This window comes from Gracilinanus agilis, chromosome 1 (genome assembly GCF_016433145.1).
Source record: "Gracilinanus agilis isolate LMUSP501 chromosome 1, AgileGrace, whole genome shotgun sequence".
Lineage (NCBI taxonomy): Eukaryota > Metazoa > Chordata > Mammalia > Didelphimorphia > Didelphidae > Gracilinanus > Gracilinanus agilis.
In genome coordinates, this window is record NC_058130.1 from 195,670,976 (window position 1) to 195,691,517 (window position 20,542).

General features: G+C 35.7%; 2 protein-coding genes across 8 annotated transcripts in view; both read right to left on the reverse strand.

The window, feature by feature from the left end:
- LOC123233362 (retinal dehydrogenase 1-like) overlaps nucleotides 1-1,181 on the reverse strand; it is a 41,029-nt gene extending 39,848 nt beyond the window's left edge. For all 3 annotated transcript variants that reach the window (XM_044659497.1, XM_044659492.1, XM_044659488.1), the window contains exon 1: nucleotides 1,048-1,181. In XM_044659497.1, coding sequence (XP_044515432.1) covers nucleotides 1,048-1,134 — 87 coding nt within the window. In that variant the 5' untranslated portion in view covers nucleotides 1,135-1,181. The remainder of the gene's footprint in view (nucleotides 1-1,047) is intronic.
- Nucleotides 1,182-14,707: 13,526 nt separating this feature from the next.
- LOC123233386 (retinal dehydrogenase 1) overlaps nucleotides 14,708-20,542 on the reverse strand; it is a 161,381-nt gene continuing 155,546 nt past the window's right edge. For all 5 annotated transcript variants that reach the window (XM_044659503.1, XM_044659512.1, XM_044659530.1 and 2 more), the window contains 2 exons: nucleotides 17,642-17,716; nucleotides 14,708-15,246 (listed from right to left, as the gene is read on the reverse strand). In XM_044659503.1, coding sequence (XP_044515438.1) covers nucleotides 15,174-15,246; nucleotides 17,642-17,716 — 148 coding nt within the window. In that variant the 3' untranslated portion in view covers nucleotides 14,708-15,173. The remainder of the gene's footprint in view (nucleotides 15,247-17,641; nucleotides 17,717-20,542) is intronic.

Sequence of the window (20,542 nt, forward strand, 5' to 3'; positions counted from 1 at the left end):
ATTGACAACTCATAAGAATACAGAAGATGTTTTAGTTATCATATCTTTAACTGTATTCATTGGCTCCCTAAGATTGAGATTCAAGGTTATTTGCAATAAGATTAAGAGAAAATTTATATCCCCAAATTATGCATTTCTGAAAGGAATACTCTGCAAATTTGACACTTTCAAAAAAAAAGCTCATTACAATCAGTTTTACAAAAAACAGAAACATGCCAAATTTTAAAATGCTTAAGATCTCCAAATTGTAAATAAGAATCAACTAGCATCTTTTCTACCAGTTTCTCTGTTATAAAAATTGGTTTGTTTAGAAAGCAAAATGGACTTCCAGGGAGTTCATATATGAATATTCTCATCTTCTGCCTTGCACTGTAGTTAATCAGTTTCAGATTAAATAACAAACACACCCACATAATGTTAGCAAGTTGGGTAGGGAAAATCTTTCTTTAAATGTCTTGCTATTTGACTTGCAGGCTTTTATGTAACAGTTTGGAATAGCACAGATCACAGGAATATTTTTAGACTTAATAAAGCAGAAGCCATATCTTATTTTCACTTTAGCCATGACTCCCTAAAGGGGAATGTTTTGGCTCTATTTTCCCATTAATGTTGACTAGTTTGCTTCTGGGCATCTGTGCCAATAGCAATAAGCTTGCCTACTGAGACAAATTCATAAACTCATAATGTATACTTCATGTAGGATGCAGAGTTTCCTTCAGCTTTTTCTCTCAAATTTGCACATTGAAATAATTATCCTTAAATATTCCCAGGTCTCCCATATACATACATATGAGGCTACACAGTGACTAAACTATACCTGTTAAATGATTTGTTTTGGCTCCTCTAAGATTTGCTAGCAGGAGAGCATCAGAATCTAAGCAAATTTGTAAAAGGTTATTTTTCCTATTTAAAATCTTGTATTTAGTAAGTTTCTTCACCAAATTCTCATTTTGCATGACTACTTTTTAATTCACACAAGATATGGTAAATAAGTATATTTCACCTATCCAAAGCAAGATAATGGATATGCAGTTGAAATCCACTAACCTTAGTATATTGAATTTTTAAGTTGGTAAGTGGGGCAGGTACAGCCCCCTCTGCAAGATTCGCTGAGGTCTGCTCCTTAGACGACATTTCTGGGCCGATCCTAGAGAGGTAAGAGCAGTAAAATAGTAGAGAGACTCAGCAATTTTGTCCAGACTGAACCCTTGGCTTTATTTGTTCCTTTTAATATGAACTGACTGAAGGTTATTTGCATACTGCAATGTGATTGGATGAAACATTTCAGAGCTGAAAAGAAAATGAAACTACTTTTTTTGTAAGAAAAGATCCTGTTTAAAAAACATTTAAACTTAATGTCTTTAAGAAAACATTGTATCAAACTGGTAGCAAGTCAGGGATACAATTTATTTCATGTGAAAGACACAATTTAAAAAAATTGAAACCTGAGAAAAGAGTAAACAGTTTCTTTGACTGTTGAAGCTGAGATTATTCTCTTCTACTTCCTCACTCCCTTTACTCTTTAATCTACCATGGAACATCTTTCTCTGACAGATGTCAGGAAAGGGAATAAGGCAGTAGATTTGGGATACTCCAGTTTCTAGGATATATGAGGGGGAAGAAATTTATGTTTATTCTCTTTTTAATTAAAAGACTTCTTAAAGAGCACCCTCTACATGTTACCTCATCTGTGTCTCACAAAAACTTTGAGGCATATGCTACTGCTTATCTCTATTTTAAAGATAAGGAAAACTGAAGCTCGGTGATTCAAGGTCACACAATAACTAAGTATCTGAAGCAGAATTTAAACTTAGGACTTCTTGATTATCATTGTAACTTAGTTCATTGTGACTCAGCATTTTAGAGAAAGAACAAAGTTACTTGTGGTCCTAAAAGATAATAGGGTAAAGTTCAAGCTTTAATATCTCTAACAGAACTAAGACTTTTGAGATTTCTCATGTAAAGGTAATAGAGGTAATCAATAGAGGGAAATATGTAGCATAAATTAATGAACAAATGTTTCTTGTAAAAGATGGGATTTCAGTTGGGCCTTGAAAAAAGCTAGGAAAGCCAAGAGACAGAGATGAAGAGGAAGAGAATCCCTACTATGAAAGAAAACTAGGAAAAATGTACAGGATGAGAGGTTGCAGTGTTCTCTGTGGGAAATAGCATGCAGGCCTGTGTTACTAAATCTCAGAATATTTGTTAGATAGAATATGTTATATATTATATGCATAATATAAGTTGCTACAGGGTAACTCCTATTGTGGTGGGGATATATTATATAATCCTTGACTCAAAAAACCAATTGCTTGGCCCTATTTCTTCATTGGTATAGATTGATTTCTTATTGCCCACATCTGAATGAAGGGCAAGTCAGAATTGGTGAGAACTGGAGAAAAGAGAGATCCAGATCCTCAGAGCTTAAAAGAAAGAGATAAAAGGGGCAGCTGGGTAGCTCAGTGGATTGAGAGCCAGGCCTAGAGACGGGAGGTCCTAGGTTCAAATCTGGCCTCAGACACTTCCCAGCTGTGTGACCCTGGGCAAGTCACTTGACCCCCATTGCCCACCCTTACCACTCTTCCACCTATGAGTCAATGCACAGAAGTTAAGGGTTTAAAATTAAAAAAAAAAGAAAGAGATAAAGACAGAGACACAGAGACATAGAAAGACACAGACAGAAGGTGTACAGTTTCAATGTTTCTTCAGGCTGAGGAAGACAGAAAGACCAAGAAGAAAATGATATGAAAGTCACTGGTAATATCTCTCTCCCTAACTTCCAGGAAATTCCTTATGGGTAAGATTTTGGTCTGTCAGTCAAACCGAGTTCCCTTCCAATGAGATAACTCTTTCATTTTCTATCATGTGGTAAATATTCTTCTATATATACATTCACTGATTTTTATTTTGCTATTGACTTGGATAAATTAATTTATATGTTATTTGCTACATGTGCTCATTGTGGAACAGAAATCTGGATGAAAGTGGGTCAAGATATGTATATAGTAAGGGGCCCCCTTTGCCATTAAGAAACAGTTATTGAGTTTGACTTGAACCTAAAAATTACTCTGACTAAACTTATAATATTTAAGAGAGCATAAAAACTCTTGAAGGGAGGATTTAAACTCTAGTCTTCCTAACTATGTCCAACAGTCTGTCAACTAGTGTGTTGCAGTACCTCCATTACCTCTGAAGAGAGCAGAGTGGCAAGCCTTTTGTCTCCACGTTCTGCTTCCTATTCTGGCAGGAATCAATGTCTCCCTTGGAGAAGATTGGTGGAATGGATGCTAGCGTTGTCTATTGTTACTTCTCTTTGGATCATATCTAGATAAACTTTTGTGGACATATGTTACCTACATGGACAAAATCCCATAACGTTTGTAATTTTTCATATTACTGTAGCTGTTTTCCCTACCTCTTCTCTTCTGTAGTCTAGAAGTTTTTTCCTACTTGATTTTGCTATTTATAACCATTTGTTAAAAAAATAGAGACCTTATCCATTTATATCAAGTAGTGAAGCCATACACTGAGACAATATATGTTTATAGGATCATATATCTAGAGCTAGAAGGAATCTTAGAACTCACTAGATCCAAAGTGAGGAAATTGATACCAAGAGAGATTTAGTGACATGGCCAGGATTACAGAGCTTTAGAACCAAGTCTGCCTCACTCCAAGTCTATTGCTCTATCCACTGTGTTGTATTGCTTCTCAAGGCAGGATCTCCCTTTGTGACATTATGTACCTCATTCTGTACACAACACATGAGCTGCTTAAAGGGTTCTGATGGAATGAGGTGGCCCTCTGAATTCTCCAGGAGTGGTTAATATTGATCACAATGCTAGGGATTTAGAGCTGGGGCCAGAGAGGTTGAGTCTATCCCTGTTACTAAATAGATGAGGAAATGGAGCATCAAAGATTAAACGGATTCCCAGGCTCAAATAGCTGCTAAGTGTCTCAGTCAGGATTTGAATCCTAGTCTTCCTGACTATGCCCAACAAAACAGTCTAACAACTAAGCTTAATTTTCACCAATGTGGTAACTGGATTTTGTTGACTGCTAATTTAACTCTGCAACTGAATTGTAATTCAGAATACATTGGTTCCCCATGCAGAAACACTTTGGGCAGGCTCAGAAGATACTCAAGATTTTTTATTTCATTTATGGGGCAGAAAAACGAGATTCCACTACCAGATACCATTGAAAGTCTATAGCCAAGAATACGCAGATTGGATAGTTTGTAACTTACCCCACTGATAAGAAGATCTGAATGGAGGAGAACAGGAATCTAAAAAATTCCTGAAGCATTTACTTGAATAAGAATGTTGGAATTGTTTTTATTCCTCACTTTCCCTCAGCCCCCAGGGACCATGTGTCTCTTTTAATGACTGCTATATGGATTAGTAGTAAAAACATATTTATATGTATTTTGATTTATCTTCAGCCAACTTTGAGATTAAAATATTATGTCCATTATATGCGTATAGTCTGCAACTCCTTCATCCATCTCAATATGGCTATTGGGGAAAAGCCTAGCAGAGATTATTCGCTTAAATAGTGCCAGTCTGTTTATTACTTTGGCGAGCTTTTTCTATAAAAGCAGAACATTTACAGATAAAATCCTAGAGAATGCAATTTTAAATGGAGTGAATATGTATGTGGTATAGTAGTAAGAACACTGGCTCTAGAATCAGGATGTTTTCAATCCTCCCACCCCCATATTTTTTGCCTGTGCAGCCTACGGCAAGTCACAGTTTCCTAAAATACAAAAACTAGGGGCTTGGACTAGTTTGGCTTCTGAGGTCCCTTCCAGATCTAGCCTTACCATCCTTTGATTTTTTTTCAGTCTCCTAGACAAAAAGGCTTTTCCAATTTTAGAGCAAATAATTGCTTGTTGGTCATCTGGCCAGCAGAGGTCATAAGAAGATAGCTGAGTAAGGAACAGATTTATCAGAAATGTGAAGTTAATATAATACATTTGAACTTAAAAAACACCACTCAAGAATTTGCCCCCAAAAGTTAAAATAGTTTTTAATTTGCCTGTTTTAGAAATCCAATTAAACTAGCATTTATTAAATGCCTTCCATGTACAATGACATTGTCCCATGTGCTAGGGAAATGTAGATGAAAGTGAAAACGTTCCTGTCCTCAAGAAGCTTATGTTCTACTGGAAAAAAAATACATGTACAGATAAATATATGCTATACAAGGTAGATTGTAATAAGAGTCACAGAAGAGATTCAGTCAAAACTCTAGAAAAGGAAGGAAAGAACATTCACCTTGAGGGAAGTGGTCAGGGAATGCTTCAAAGAGATGGTAGCAATTGAACTGAATCTTGAGGGGAAACAAAGAGATGAGCAAGTTGTCATAAGGAAACAATGCATTGCTAAGATTGTAAGGTGTACTAGTCTAACGCTTGGGATGGGAAAAGACAGTTAACCAGATCATTCAGTTGAACTGAAATAAAGTTCATAAAAGAGAAGAGGTAAAAATAAATCCAGAAAGGGCAATTGGAATCAGATTTTTTTTGCAGGCCTTTAATGCCAGCTTTAGAGCCCTGTATATTTCCTTTGCACTGAAAATTCTCATTTTTTGTTGAGTCATTAGTTTAATCTTGAGTTCTGGAAAATAAAAAAGTGGAAGGCAGCTCCCTTGTAGCCTCTCTAGGAGGTGAAAATAGGCTTGCATGTGGACTATGATGCTGTTGTTGCTTTTTTTTTTTTTTTTTTTTTTTTTGTCAAAGCATTATAGGAAAGATGAATCAGATCAGTCTACATCAGGTTGGAGATTCAAAAGAAAATAGAAAATTATATAACATGTAATAATTAAAAGGACATTTACATAGTCACATAATTGGAATGGTATTCAACAAAGACACAGACTGGTTCAGGTAGCTGTACTTGCCCCCATTCCCACTCAAACGGTCATAGAGAAATGCATCTGATTAGCAGGATAAGATTTAGTGACTCTCAAGTCTGAAGAACACTTATTCCTTATGGATGGTCTCTTTTACGCCCTTAGACAACTGGGGACCCATATTTATTTCCCTGAACCAATCAGGTCTTCAAGATGGTTTTAATACTTTTTAATGAAAGATTAAACTAAACTAAAAAGAGTTAATCCCCATAGAAAATCTATCTGAGCTATGGAGTGATGCCTGAGCAAATATTGCTCCTACTATTCAAGGGCAAGAGTTAAATAAATAATAAGAACAGCATTAATTTATAACCTTTAGTTAATAGCAAACCTGGATTTAACTGCCTTATTCTTAGAGGGAGGGGATGGATAAATGCTATTTTTTAGGACTTAAATTCTTTGGAGACTGCATCTTAATTTATAATTATTAAATAATAAAAAATGGGCTAGAGGAAGTACTAACTATGTGTGGCTTGGCTATTACTTTCTGAAAGTCAGAATCATAGACTTCCTCACTCTGGATTCCCAGGACAAAAGCCCCTACTTCCTTCCACCACCCCAGTTTATGGTCTTCATGATGTCACTTTCCCAAGCCTCTTTGATTGGAGAGCTCTGACCTCACTATGGATAAGAGATGGATCTTGCAGACTCCAGGGGTCTCCTGGGATAAGAAACAAGGGTCTTTTGGAAGTCATGAGATCTTCAGAATGGCTACACAATGAGTATGTCCACTTATATTATCTTAAGAGGCTTGTTTATAAATTTTCAAAGAACTTCAATTCCCCCTTTTCTCAGAAAAACAATAGAAGACCCATGCTGTAGCTTCAATCTTAAGATTAAACTTTTTTCCTTTAAAATCCAAAGTTTGTCTTGAGGTGCTAAAAAACAGGTACAGACATGTTGAATTTCCACACATTGAAATGTAATTCAGATCAAGCTTTGTGAAATAAATTAATCTAACTTAAGGATACTTTATGCAAATAGTATCCCTTGATATTAGTCTTTGGCATAGTTTCATCAAGTAAAATCCTTTTGAGCCACAGGGGAGGACTAAACTCTTTTAAAAAATATACAACATTAATATTTTTATTCCCCACTTTGATTTGCTGATACAGTCTCCTCAATGAATCTCTAATTGATATGATAATTACAAATTTTAGGATTGACTCACCAGATTAAAAAACCTGAAGATACCATATATTTCACCACCTGTTTAACTACGAGGGCTTTGTGGTTTGGTTTTTTTAAACATCTTAAATAATGTAAAAAGTGATTGGCTGATGCATTAATAAAAACCTTTAGGGGTAGTCCCTCCAAAAAGTGAATCTTATCCCCCCAAAAAATGACACATGAGGAAGAAATGAAATGGAAGGACAACTGCACCCTTGTTCAGTTTGACCAAGTTGCAAAAATTGGGTTCAGAATTTTCCATTTTCTCAGATATTTGAACTTCCTGAATATATCAACAAAACAATTCACTAACTTACTTCATAATGGAATTATAGGAAATAAAGTCAATTTTTCCCTCTTCTGAAACTTGAATCCAAGGTGAAGAATGAAGTAAATGAATACTAAACATTGGTAAATATAAAAAAAAATTAACTAGAAGGATTCATTCTAAAAGTAGAACCTTATAGATTCTTTTTCTCAATTTAGTCTGTTATTGACAGTTTTAATCTCCTGGCATTCTTATGATTAAGGCACTTTCCTCCCTCTTATTTTTCAGGCCAAATCAAAGAAATATCACATACACGAATTAACAGATATCTGTTACCTTGCATATGGGCTGTGAGTGTTACCTTTGTTAAGTTCAAATCCTGAGAAATGTTGGAGTCACCTTGATTGGCAAGAAAGGCAGCTGGAGAGATTGGAATGTTCCCAGATGCCGTGAGCCAGGGGCAAAAGTCTGTTGGCCTGAGAATATATATACCCCTAACAGTCACCTGGAGAGGGTTCTCTGTCTGACTTTGGACTTTGGTCCCTAGATCTTTAAGTCTTTGAATCTTCCTAGCTCTTTAGGTCTCTGGGTCCCTGGGTGGTGAAGGGAGGAAGGGAGGTCTAAAGAAGAAGAGGGTGATAGGATTTGAATACTTCCTGAAGGCTGTAAAGGCGAGTACATCACCAAACACTGATAGTGAGAAGCTGAGAGGAAAATCACCAACACAGCTATATCAACAGAGCAGACTATTCTCTGGTTTGTCAGTGGCCAAGCTGAGCCAGAGGGGTTGTGAAGAACAAGCTCCAGCTTCCACTAAATCAATAGCTTCCAGCCCTGAGTGGTTATAGGTTATAGATATTAGATTGACAGGGTCTCCAATCCCCAATCCTTATCCTGATTATCCTTTTCCTAATTATTAGCAAGATCATAGATAAAGTGTTCAATAAGTACCTTCTTGAGTGGTCTTTATATCATGACCCTTGGGGAGGGAGCAAATGCAGTCAGACAAACAAACATGATCCAAGCTAATCAGATCCCAATATTAATAATTGATCCAACCCCAGGTTGGACCTGAAGGGGTTACCCATCCACCTAACCTTTCAGGTCCTTCCCTGGGCAACTGTTATTGAAAGAGGAAATTATAACAACTAGCAAGGGTGATTGGGGTTGGTGTTCCTTCATCACCAGCACCTAGGGAGAATACAAAGATACATCCACCTCACTGGTATCCATACATCCCTAGGACATTAGGACTCTCTTTTCTTTATAACACCACCCAAGGGTTCCAGTATCCTTGACATATGTATGGTAGGGGATTTTCCCACTCTCTATCACATTCTCCTTCACATAAAACAAAATGGAACCCAACACTCACCATAGTCCCCCAATTTTTGTTACTGACAATCTTGCCAAATACTGTCTTTGTTCAATCTCTTCATGGAAAAAGGGACTAGAAAAAAAGTTTGGAGAGAACAAAGGTTAGCTATCTTAATATTACAAAAAATTCTATTCTATATCCTCTATGTTGGGATATGAAATGAACACACTTTGATGGATTTCTTTTTTTTTAAGTAATTTTTCAACTGTGTCCAACTCTTTGTGACTCCATTTGGAGATTTACTCATCAAAGATATAGAGTAGTTTGCCATTTCTATTTCCAACTCATTTTATAGATGATAAAACTTAGGCAAAGCGGATTAAGTGACTTGCCCAGGATCACATAAATAGTGTCTGAAACCAGATTTGAATTGAGAGATGAATCTTTCTGATTTTTCAGGTTTGGCATTCTGTCCACTGCACCACTTAGTTGGCCTTCATTATTTAAAACATGGACCAAAGATATATATTGCTATTGAGTCTTGAGAACTAATTATAATTCATGGAGGGCTGGCTTTTGAACCAGGAAGACATGAGTTCAAGTCTTATTTATCGTGTTGTGACTACAAGCAAGTCACTTAAATTTTAACTGTCCCCATCTGACCATGTATATTTGCTCCTATGCACTAATGGAGGGAGTTTCTACACAGCCTTTTCTTGATGGACAAAGGCACCACGTCTAATTTTTATCTGTGTAATATGATATATATATAAATACACACACATATACACATATATCGAGCCTTTGCTTTCTCTCTTAGGAATGTTAAGTATACATTTTCTAAATAATCATTTAATGTCTTTTTCATATATTGAGGCATTTATTATTAAATATTTAAAGGTGTGGCTTTGATCAAAACTCTTTTTCTTTAGCCAAGATTCTATGTTAATGTGAAATTAACATAAAAAAGTTGGCCCATGTGCATTAAGGTAGGATGCAGAATGACAGTGCAATTTCTGACTTCCAAAATGGAGTGATAAAAGTCACCCTTCTTGTCCTCTGATCTGATAGTATGGTGTGAATATGTGTCTAGACTTCAGAAAACATGATCCTGACTGTTCAATGTGATAATTAAATTAAGTCTACATTGCCCATCTTTAGATTTAATCATCAAAGGTGAGAGCCCCTTTCAATTCTGGGAGGTCCTAACCCACATGTGATAGATTGAGTAAGGAATCAGAATCAATGCACCACCCCCTACGCTTTCTATGAGAAAGCATCTATTGTGATTGGACATGCAGGCTAAGGGAAGGCACTGAAAGTGACATATATGTGACCCCTTCAAAAGAGGGGGAGTGAGGCTGCGGCTGGTTTGGTGAAGGGGACGTGAGGGAGCTTTGCTGGCTTGTGACTTCCACGTGGGTAAGTTAAGCTGACTCTCTTTCTATTCCCTTGGCATTTCTGGAGGCTCTACCCTCAGGGAGGCCTCTCTTGCCTCTCAAATTGTAAAAGACCTTGTGGTTAGAAGCCTTGTTTAATTAACCTTTGTGCCAACTGCTGGGCCTCTAAATTCTTACCTGGTATGGGCCTCTGGTCTGGGCCAGTTTCTCTCTCTCAATTTCCCTACCTTCAGCCTTCCTAATTATAAATAAATAAACTTCCATAAAATTCAATTTTGACTTGAGATTATTCTTAATTGAGGACTGATAATAGTTCAATCCTCTGGTGACTACCTTTTAATATTTTGAACCCATAAAACCCCTTTTTCCACCTTACATCAAAAGTTGAGCAGGTGTAAAGTCATGGGCAACATATAAGAGCCAGAGGAGGCAACTAGGTGGTTCAGTGGATTGAGAGCCAGGCCTAGAGATGAGAAGTCTTAGTTTCAAATCTAGCCTCAGACACTTCCTAGCTGTGTGACACTGAGCAAGTCACTTAATGCCCCTTGCCTAGCTCTTACCACTCTTCTACCTTGGAACCAGTATATAGTATTGATTCTAAGGTGGAAGGTAAGGGTTTAAAAAAAAAAGATATGAGATCCAGGACAAGTGGGATCTGGGGCCTTTTTGACCCCAGTCCCTTCCTGAATTCAAGCCCATTCCTTGGCTGGCCTTAATTTGTCTGGCCCGACATGTCGCTGCCCCTTGTGAAGTGGACCAGGGTCTGCAGGGAATCTAGGACCTGATAAAGCAGAAGCAAGGCATCTGGAGACTTTGGGTAATTAGATTGGTAATATCTTCTTTTTCTATTTCTTTCTATTTACTAATAAGTATTTACCCATTTAGTATAAAGTCTCCAAGATTAACTTTTATTTATTACAGTTATAACTTCTTTGTGACAAAATTCTGTTTATTTAAACATCATCTTGTCTAATTAGCAAATCATATAGCTGATACTTCATTCAAAGCACTTGCCATAAGAATGAGTCATGGTCTCATCTATGTGTGATGAGGGGAATGGAAGAATCCCCAAACTTGAAATGTACACTTGAACTTTTTTCCTTCCCAGTCTATATATTATTATTTTTTTACTCTTTTAATATTTGTTGAAGTTCATTCTCTCAGCTTTCCAGTTCCTCAGAGTCATCTAAAGTGATTAGCTTCACATTATTGGTAACCAAACTTATTTTCAAAGTACTGAGTCCATGTAAGCCTGAGAAGTTTTGCATAGAGAGTTATATCTTTTTTTCCCCCATAACTAGGCAACTAAGTTATTACTCTTCATTCTTCATTTGTTTTGATGAAGTATTCATCCAAGGCAGGCAAAACCAGGCTCTAAGATTTGCCTCCCTCCAGTTGCCTGGGAATATCCAATATGATACGGTCAACCTGGAATGGACTAGCATCATGGATACTATTCTGCAGAATATTTTCATAAATAGGTATCAAGTGATAACATTTGTACAATCCAGTGGAATTGCTTATTGGCTCCAGGAGCAGGAAGGGAAGAGGGGAAGGAAAGAAAATGAATCATGTAAACATTGGGAAAACATTTTTTAATTAAGTAATTAAAAAAAGAATATTTTTATAAGCTAAGAAACTTTCTCATTGTTCAATTTTGCTTACAATTCACTGACTTTGCTTTAGGATAGGGAAAGAAATACCAAATATTCTCTCTGGTATATTTTAATTGTGTGTGGCAGAGCATTAATGTATTATGTAAACATGTATAGCATCACTATTTTGTCAGGTGGTTAAATTCCCTACAACAATACAGGAAATAATTCATGTATGCCTAAATTGGTAAAGTTTTAGGTTGCTGCTTGGGAAACAGATGTTAGAAAGATTTGCTCAGGAACACATAATACATAGCTAGTGTGAGTGAGTGTGTGTGTGTGTGTGTGTGTGTGTGTGTGTGTGAGTGAGTGTGAATGTGTGTGAGTGATCTGAGCCCTAATCTTCCTAATTTCAAGCATATCGCTTTAGCCAGAACTCACTGGTGCCTCCTCTTTATGCACTAGTAAATTTTGCAAAAAGCAAGCCAGCAAACACTACAGTGTTTAGGGGTTGCTGTTTCATTTGAAAGTGTCTGCTTAGATGCAGAAATGACAGAAAAACAAAAGACATCAATAAAGCATTTTTTAAAAACCCTTAATAATTTATCAACTTTGAGTACATGGCTCAGGCGGCAAATGCTACTGGTATAACATGTATAATCTCTGTTTCTGGAACCCCGTGGTCAGAAAATTCTATCATCTGATTCTGGTGTAGAAGAAATTCATTTCTGTGATTATTACACTCCAAGCCTGAGGCAGTCCAGTCATTTCTGACACAGGGATTTTTCACAATTAGTGCTCACAGCAAACTTGTTATGATTAGAAAAGTATCTCACAATTCATGAAATATAAGAGACCTAACCCTTCATATGTGAATGGCAGCAAGGTAGTATTAAAATAATTTATTGTGTCTAATCCAATATGAGCCTTATTACCTCCAGACAGAAATTTATTTCTGTAAAAATTCAGCCTTCCATAGCTGCATTCTAGTCATTCTAGGCAGGAAGATGGCACAGTGGACACCATGCTAGATTAGGGATCGAGAAGATCTTAATTGTAATCCTAACTCAAATAGTATTTAGCATGTGACGCTGGACAAATCACTTCTCTTAACCTCTCAGTTCTAGAATGAGGATAATAATAGCCCCTAATTCAAGAATTTTTCCCCTAAGGGTCACAAGAGATAACATACATAATATGCTTTACCAAAATGAAAATTCTATATAAATATTAGCTAAAATAATGGTAATAATAATAATGATAAACAGTGTCTAACATTTATATAGTGTTACTATGTGTCAGCACTGTGCTAAGTGCTTTATATATTATCTCATTTTGACTTCAAAACAACCCTGGGATATATGAATATATATTATCTTCATTTTACAAATGAGTAAACTGAGGTTAAAAGGGGTTCTGTAACTTTTCCCAAAGACATGTAGTTAGTGAGTGACTTGAGAACAGTTTTGAACTCTGATCTTCCTGTCTCCCAGCCTGATGCTTTATTCATTTTGTCACCTGACTGCATTATTATTTTGGTTCTTATACTTAGGATCTTTACTCACCAAAGACACTAATTTCTAATTATGATTTTAAAGCATAAGTAGCATCAAAAAGCATCATAAAAGGGGTTAAAATGTTTGTGAATTAAAATCTTTTATTATGTTTACATCTGTACATTTTAAGGATGAAGGCAGCGACATTGTTTGATGGAAAGGGTCTTCAGAGTGTGTTAAATAAAATAGAGAAAATGTGTAGCTAACCAAAAAATTGGTAGAAAACTTTTTAATATTTATTTTGATATTTTCCTTCATATAGATATTCTGTGGCTTCATGGGAGGGAATATAATAAAAATGTGTTTTTTTCTCTGAAACATACAAATTTTAGTTGAAGAGGAAAGGCAATTCAGTCAAAAGGAATATCGTAATTTTTATCCCTTTGTGTGATTGTCTGGAAAAATAGCAATTTAGGAAAATGTGAAGAACAACAACAAAAATCCTTCCTGGATTTCCTATGCAACAAAATTCAAGGAAAACTTTTAAATGTCTACTTTTAATTTATCAGTAGGAAGGGGAGGCAGGATAATATAGTGGGAAGGGTTTTGGTTTGAAGTCAGAAGATCTGGGTTGCAATAATAATTCTGATGCTAACCACCTTTGTGATCCTGGGCTAGTCACATTGCCTCATTCTTTATGAGTTCTATAATGAAGGAATTGGAGTAAATGATTGCTCATATTCTTTCCAGTTCTAAAACTGTGATTCTTTGAATTCAGCCAATCTCAGGCTTCTTAGAAGGCAAGACTTTGAGTTCCCCAATGATACAAATTTTATGGGAGGTTATAATAGCAGGAAGATATATTTATAGGAAACTGAGGATGAGCCAAGGTGTTGCTGACAAATTAAAGGAAAGATTATTTAAATCAGTGATTCTCTATAATTCCATCATGTTCAACAAGTTGTCTTTTGATGGCTTAGGTGGATTAATATCCAAGTCATCTGCCTACTACCTTCTCTTTTCCTCATAATTTATAAGGGTTTTACAATGAAAATGATTAGGGGGTTTGGAGTTAGGCAACCTTGGTTCAGGTTTCAATGTTGCGACTTGTTAAAATTGTGGCCTTAATAACTACTGATCATCTCTTCATTATTTCTCCATCTGTTAAATGAGGGCATTGGAGTAGATGACTTATGGAATCCCTTTCAATTTGTTGTTTACGAGATCCTGGGTTCCTAAAGAGAAAGTAAATTTGACAACTTGCACTGTTAGCAACTCTGTTGATATTCCTCTGTGATCACTTTATTCACCAATTCTCTTTAATTTTTTTCAATATTGTTAGACTTGAGAGATAATTTAAAAAGAAGAAAAAAAACACTTCTTTCAGAGGAAAAGCTCAAAGATTTTTGCTTTTAACTTAAATATAACTAATTCAACACAAAATATGCCCTACTACTAAATGAAGTTGAAAGATCAACAGCAAAGAACTGTTATTAAGTGACGTGTATGTAAAATGTAAATGACAACATTAAATGACAACAGACTTATATAAGATGTTTTAATGAATCTGATAAGAGTATTACAGATATAGTTAAGCAGAGTGGTTATTACTTCTTTGGAAACAGTCACAGTCATTGTTCCTAAGGAAAGGACAGTGTATATCTACTTGTTGAACTAACACATGTAATAAGTTTCAATGAACTATTAACTATTAAAAAAACAGCAAATGATCTTATTTTTTATGACTTAACCTTGGCAAGAATCATCTAGTAAGAAAAATCCACAATAATTCTAATACTTGAGGGAGCATGGACTAATTCCATTCCACAAATTTCAGGTAGAACAGATTCAGCATAGTTAGAAGGCCCAGAGCATGTTTAGATATAACTTTTTTTGTTGTTGCTGATGTGAAAAAATCTGACAGAAAATGGCAGCTATAAAAACTTTCATGATTTAGGCTAAGAGATACTCCACCATTGAAGATACAGAGCATCACCTCCTAGGACATTCTTAGGAGTTCTTCTCAGAAATCTTGACTGTGACAGTCTTGACTTCAAGGTATTCATGAAGACCATATTTCCCCCTAGACAGTAAAAATATTTAAAAATTGCATTAGAGGTACTTACAGATATACAAAAGTCAATGTCTCAGTGTGAATTTTTTCCTGGTTCTTTAGGGAAGATATAAAATAGGGTAGAGTAATGGCTAGAGGGAAAGTTTTGGAGTCAAGAAGGCCATTGTGTCAGTCTTATCTCTGACTCATGCTCACTATGAGACCATGTTGAGTCTCTTAAGAATAGAAATTATAGAAGAAATTCTGATCTGCATCAGTAGAAGAAAATTTCTCATTAGGAATCCTCCATATTCACAAAATCCAGCTATGGACCCTCCAAAGAAAACCAAAACACCCTAGCTCCCCTAGGATTAAGCTCTCTGAAGCATTTTATCTATTCAGAAACATCTAGAATAGAAATAATAACTCTTAGAAATACATTATATACTAATAATTCCTCTCTTATAAAATCATATAAAAAGTTATGGCTTCTGGGAACAGCCAGGTGGCTCAGTGTATTGAGAACCAGGTCTAGAGACGGGAGATCCTAGATTCAAATCTGGCTACAAATGCTTCCTAGGTATGTGACCCTGGACAAATCACTTAATCCCCACTGCCTATCCCTTATTGCACTTCTGTCTTGGAACCAATACAGAGTAGTGATTGTAAGATGGAAGGTAACGTTTTTTTAAAGTTAAAGCTTTTTTTGGATGCCCAGCTACATTGTTTTAGAAATTGGAAGTTTTGACAGTGACGTTCATATTATACAGGTATATTGCATCAGACATAAGGCTGAGATTCTAGGAATGTTTCCAAAGTTAAGTGCAGGGGGAATATCTAGGTATCTGAATAACTGGAAAGAGTAAGACAGTAACACAGTGCAGAGGACAATTGGAGGTGACAGGGGCACTGTATATAGAGAGGACAGTTCAACTATGTGCAGCTAAAGTGGGAAAAGTTCTTCCCTTTCCATCCTCTTAGAACTGTGACTCTGTCTCCTTCTTAGAGTCGATATACCATCTCTGAACTCCTGAAGAAGTGCAGGCTGGCATCTAGTGAGTTAGGGAGTTTGGGGACATGAATAATATTGTGAGAGTAAATATTCTTTTATTTCCAGATTGGTACCTGATTCAAAGTGCTAGCCTCTCTTCCCTAGTTATATCTCTTGGTGAGTGGGGTTCCAAAACACAAGTGGATATATATTATAAATATATATATATATGTTGTAAATATATATTTTTATATTAAATTATTTATTTATATATATTGTTAGGTGACTGCTGAACAGAAGGAAGCTGAATCTCCATAGGACTCAAGAATCATTTTATAGGGGGTAGCTGAGTGGTTCAGCAGATTGTGAGCCAGGTTCAGAGATGGGAGGTCTCTGGGTTCAAATCTGGCCTCAGATACTTCCTAGCTGTGTGACCCTGGGCAAGTCACTTAACCCCCATTGCCTTGCCCTTACCACTCTTCTGCCTTAGAACCAATACACTGTATTGATTCTAAGGTGGAAGGTAAAGGTTAAAAAAAAAAGAATCATTTTACAGTAATTATTTAAATATTGTCAAATTATAATGAGATTAAAGATGATCACTCATCAAGCAAATTTTACTTTGAAAATTTCTACTACTCCTTCAAGGAAACACCACAAAATGGAAACAACATAACAAGATGAAAGCAATACTTCTAAGTGAGAAAAAGCTATAAAAATACTACAGAGGCATTAAAAGTTTAAGTATCTGTTATTAGCCAACAGTATTCCACTGTATGTTTATCCTGTTCTCTGGGTTGAAACAAAAAGACCATTGTTTATCAACAAGAAGCTAACACTGCAACAATGTATTTTTAAAATGGCAAAAGTACAATTAGTACAATTTTTGTATAATGATGAATTTTTATTTATTCATTTATTTTAAACCCTAACCTTCTGTCTTAGAGCCAATACTGTGTATTGGTTCTAAGGCAGAAGAGTGTTACGGGCTAGGCAATGAGTGTTAAGTGACTTACCCAGGGCCACACAGCTAGAAAGTATCTGAGGTCAGATTTGAACCTAGGACCTCCCATCTCTAGGCCTGACTCTCAGTCCACTAAGTAACCCAAATGCCCCTTAATGATGAATTTATAAAATAAAAGTTGTGCAATTTTTAAATGAATATGGTTCAATTTTGACTAATCTTTTGTCTAGAAACTATATATAAATGTAAGTATGTAGTTGTACTAATTTATATACACCTTTTCACACTCATCTATGGATTATTTGGGTTTATAAATTCCTAAGAAAGAGGAAGGGAAGCACACGATAAAGCAAAGATTCTGAATTATTACTGAGCAAACAGGGAACATCCACTAGTATCATGAAGACAAGTCTTTTTAAATAACTCATATCATAGATATACCACCCAGGATGCCAAAAGGCCTTACTTACAGTTCTCGTCCATTTCCAGACATCTTGAATCCACCAAAAGGGGCTTGAGGAGAAGAAGCCCCATAGCAATTGACCCTTCAAAGACAAGAGTATTTTACATTAACATTTCAATTTCATTCAGTCAGCATTTGTTAGGTTGCTACTATTTACGAAACTGATTTCATTTATTTTTTGGAAGGGAAGGGAAGATATAAATGGAAAAGGAATATATTTATTAAATGTGCATTATATACTAGGCAGTGTACTGAACACTTTAGAAATGATATCCCCTTTTGTTTTTGTATCAGATCTGTAATTACACCATCATAGGAAACTCCTAATGAAAAAAGCTTCTCTACCAAAGGAAGTCTATATCTACTCTGCAACTTACCATCCTAAAATTTCCCAGGACACTAAGTAGTTAAATTACTTATCCAGAGCTATGACCAGTATGGGTGGAACAGTGGGTGTCAAGTCCTAGAGTCAAAAATACTGACTTCAAAACCAGCATCAGACAATTACTAGGTATGTGATCCTGGCCAAGTCTCTTAAACCTATTTAACTCAATTTTCTCATCTGTAAAATGAAACAGAAAAGGAAATGGCAAACCACTCCCATATTTCTGGCAAGAAAATCTCAAATTGGTTGCTTGCTTTCCCTTAACATCATTAGTTAGGACCCTAAACACCTTGCCATGAAAGTCTTAGCTGAAAAAGACCAAAATGCTTACTATATTCATATATATATATATGAGACTATGTTTGGAACCCTATGTTTTCAGTACAATTGACTTATCTGATCAGGGACTCTAAAGATACAGTTAATAATTCATGTGACATTGCTTCATCAGATAGATATATAATATGCCCTCTTATCATGGATTCTACCATCATGTTTGTCATCATTAATAAGCACTAAGGAGAAAAGTATATAATTCCATATCTATGCACAATGTTTAGAAGTCATCAGTGTAGACAAGATGTACACTTAGGAAAAATCAGTTGTAGGAAATGTAAAAGTGTTAAAAAATTAACGTGTTGATGAGTTTTTTCCCTTAAAGGACTCCCTGCTAGACACAGGCCAAATCAACTTTGGGGATCTAAGGAAGATAAGGCTTCTTTCCATTTTTGAGCTATATCAATTCACTAGTTTGTCTAGATCAGTGATAGGCAAACTTTTTAAAGAGGGGGCCAAAGGAAAGGAAATGCTCATCTGTCAGTCTGTTTCTAAGGCAACTCTTTTGAAGTTTCATTACATTGTATCCTACTCATTGTATTTGTCAGATTAGGAATAATGTCACATGGCCTGATAGAACATTTCAGGGGGCCGCATCTGGCCTGGGGGGCATAGTTTGCCCATCACTGGTCTAGATTATTGATTTCCTTTTGTAACTGAATAATGTCTAAAGTACTGTTATGGCATTCCCAAGTACCCGGAAAATGCTGCACTACTTTTATCCAATCCATAAGTCATTATCATATCGTATCAGCTTGATGCAATAATTCCTTAGAATGCTTTTCAGACTGTGTTGAGTTTCTCACTAGGAAGAAAGTCTATTGGAACGACTTATGCTGGCGCAATTATAATTTTTTCAGTAGCTCTAACTATGACACTCGGTGTGGGAGAAAGTATTGAGGGAACAGTTATAAATGAAGAAGCCTATCCTAAGGTAAGGCCAAAAGTCATTAGGAGGTGAGTATTTCAAAACTGCCATAAGATCACAAAGACTGATATAGCAGTTAATCTGAAAATATGCAAATCCCACAAGAAATAGGATAAAGGGGCTAGTTAGCCACATAGGGTTATTATATCATATTGAAGTTCTGAATTTAGAGTCAGAGTATTTAGGTTTATATTCTGGTTCTGTTCCTTACTTTATGAGTTCATCATGTCACTTAATATGTCTGAGATTAAGGTTTCTAATCTAACAAATTCACATGGTTGGGCTAAATGTTTGCCCAGATCCCTTTCAGCTCTAAATTACATGACCCTGAATATAACCAAGAAGATAAGATTCAGTTCCTGCCTCTGATACATACTGGCTATATGATCCTGGGAAAGTCACTAACTTCTCAATGCCACCAGCAACTCTGAAGTATTTCTCCAATACAACTCTCCAAGTTTCAGAGCAAATGCTAATTGGTAGGGATGTTTCCTCCCTTGGAGATCTCTACACCAATGAAATCACAAGTCTAGTCCTCATATAAGAATGGGTAACCATAACATATAAGACTGTGTCTTCCACCACAATTTATATAGTGTTGAGTATGTATTAGGTGCTAATAAATATTTATTGATCAATTAATTTTTTCATCTATTCTGAACTTGTAATTTCACTGGAAAAGTTTCCACTTAGTTGGAAATCCTCTCCATTTATGGAGCAAGGCAATGCATACTGTAACATAATATTAAAGAGGTTTCAGTAATACAATAGCTTAAATAACTTGTCATAATTAGTATTTATCAGAGACAGAACTTGAACTTGTTTTCCTGACTCCAAGGCTGGTTCTCAGACATTTACTAGATATGTGACCCTGGCCAAATTACTTAACTGCTTCCATTTCCTCAACCTTAAAATGGAGAAAATTATATCAGCTACCTCCCATGGTTGCTGTCAGGATAAAATGAGATAATATTTTAAAAGTGCTTTGTAAACTTTAAAACTATATAAATGCTACCTATTGTTATTACATTTTAATTTTATATGATCAAATATTATAATTTATTGTTACTTAACAATGTATAATATATAAAGTACTTTATATAATTATGATACTTTAATAATATATTTATGGTATTGTGCATTATTTAAAATTTGTTATTCACATTAATGATAATGCCATTATTACTAATACCTCACTGCCTCTCAATTAGTCTATTTAAAACAACAGGTTTCATTAAAATATCTTTAGAAACCAAACC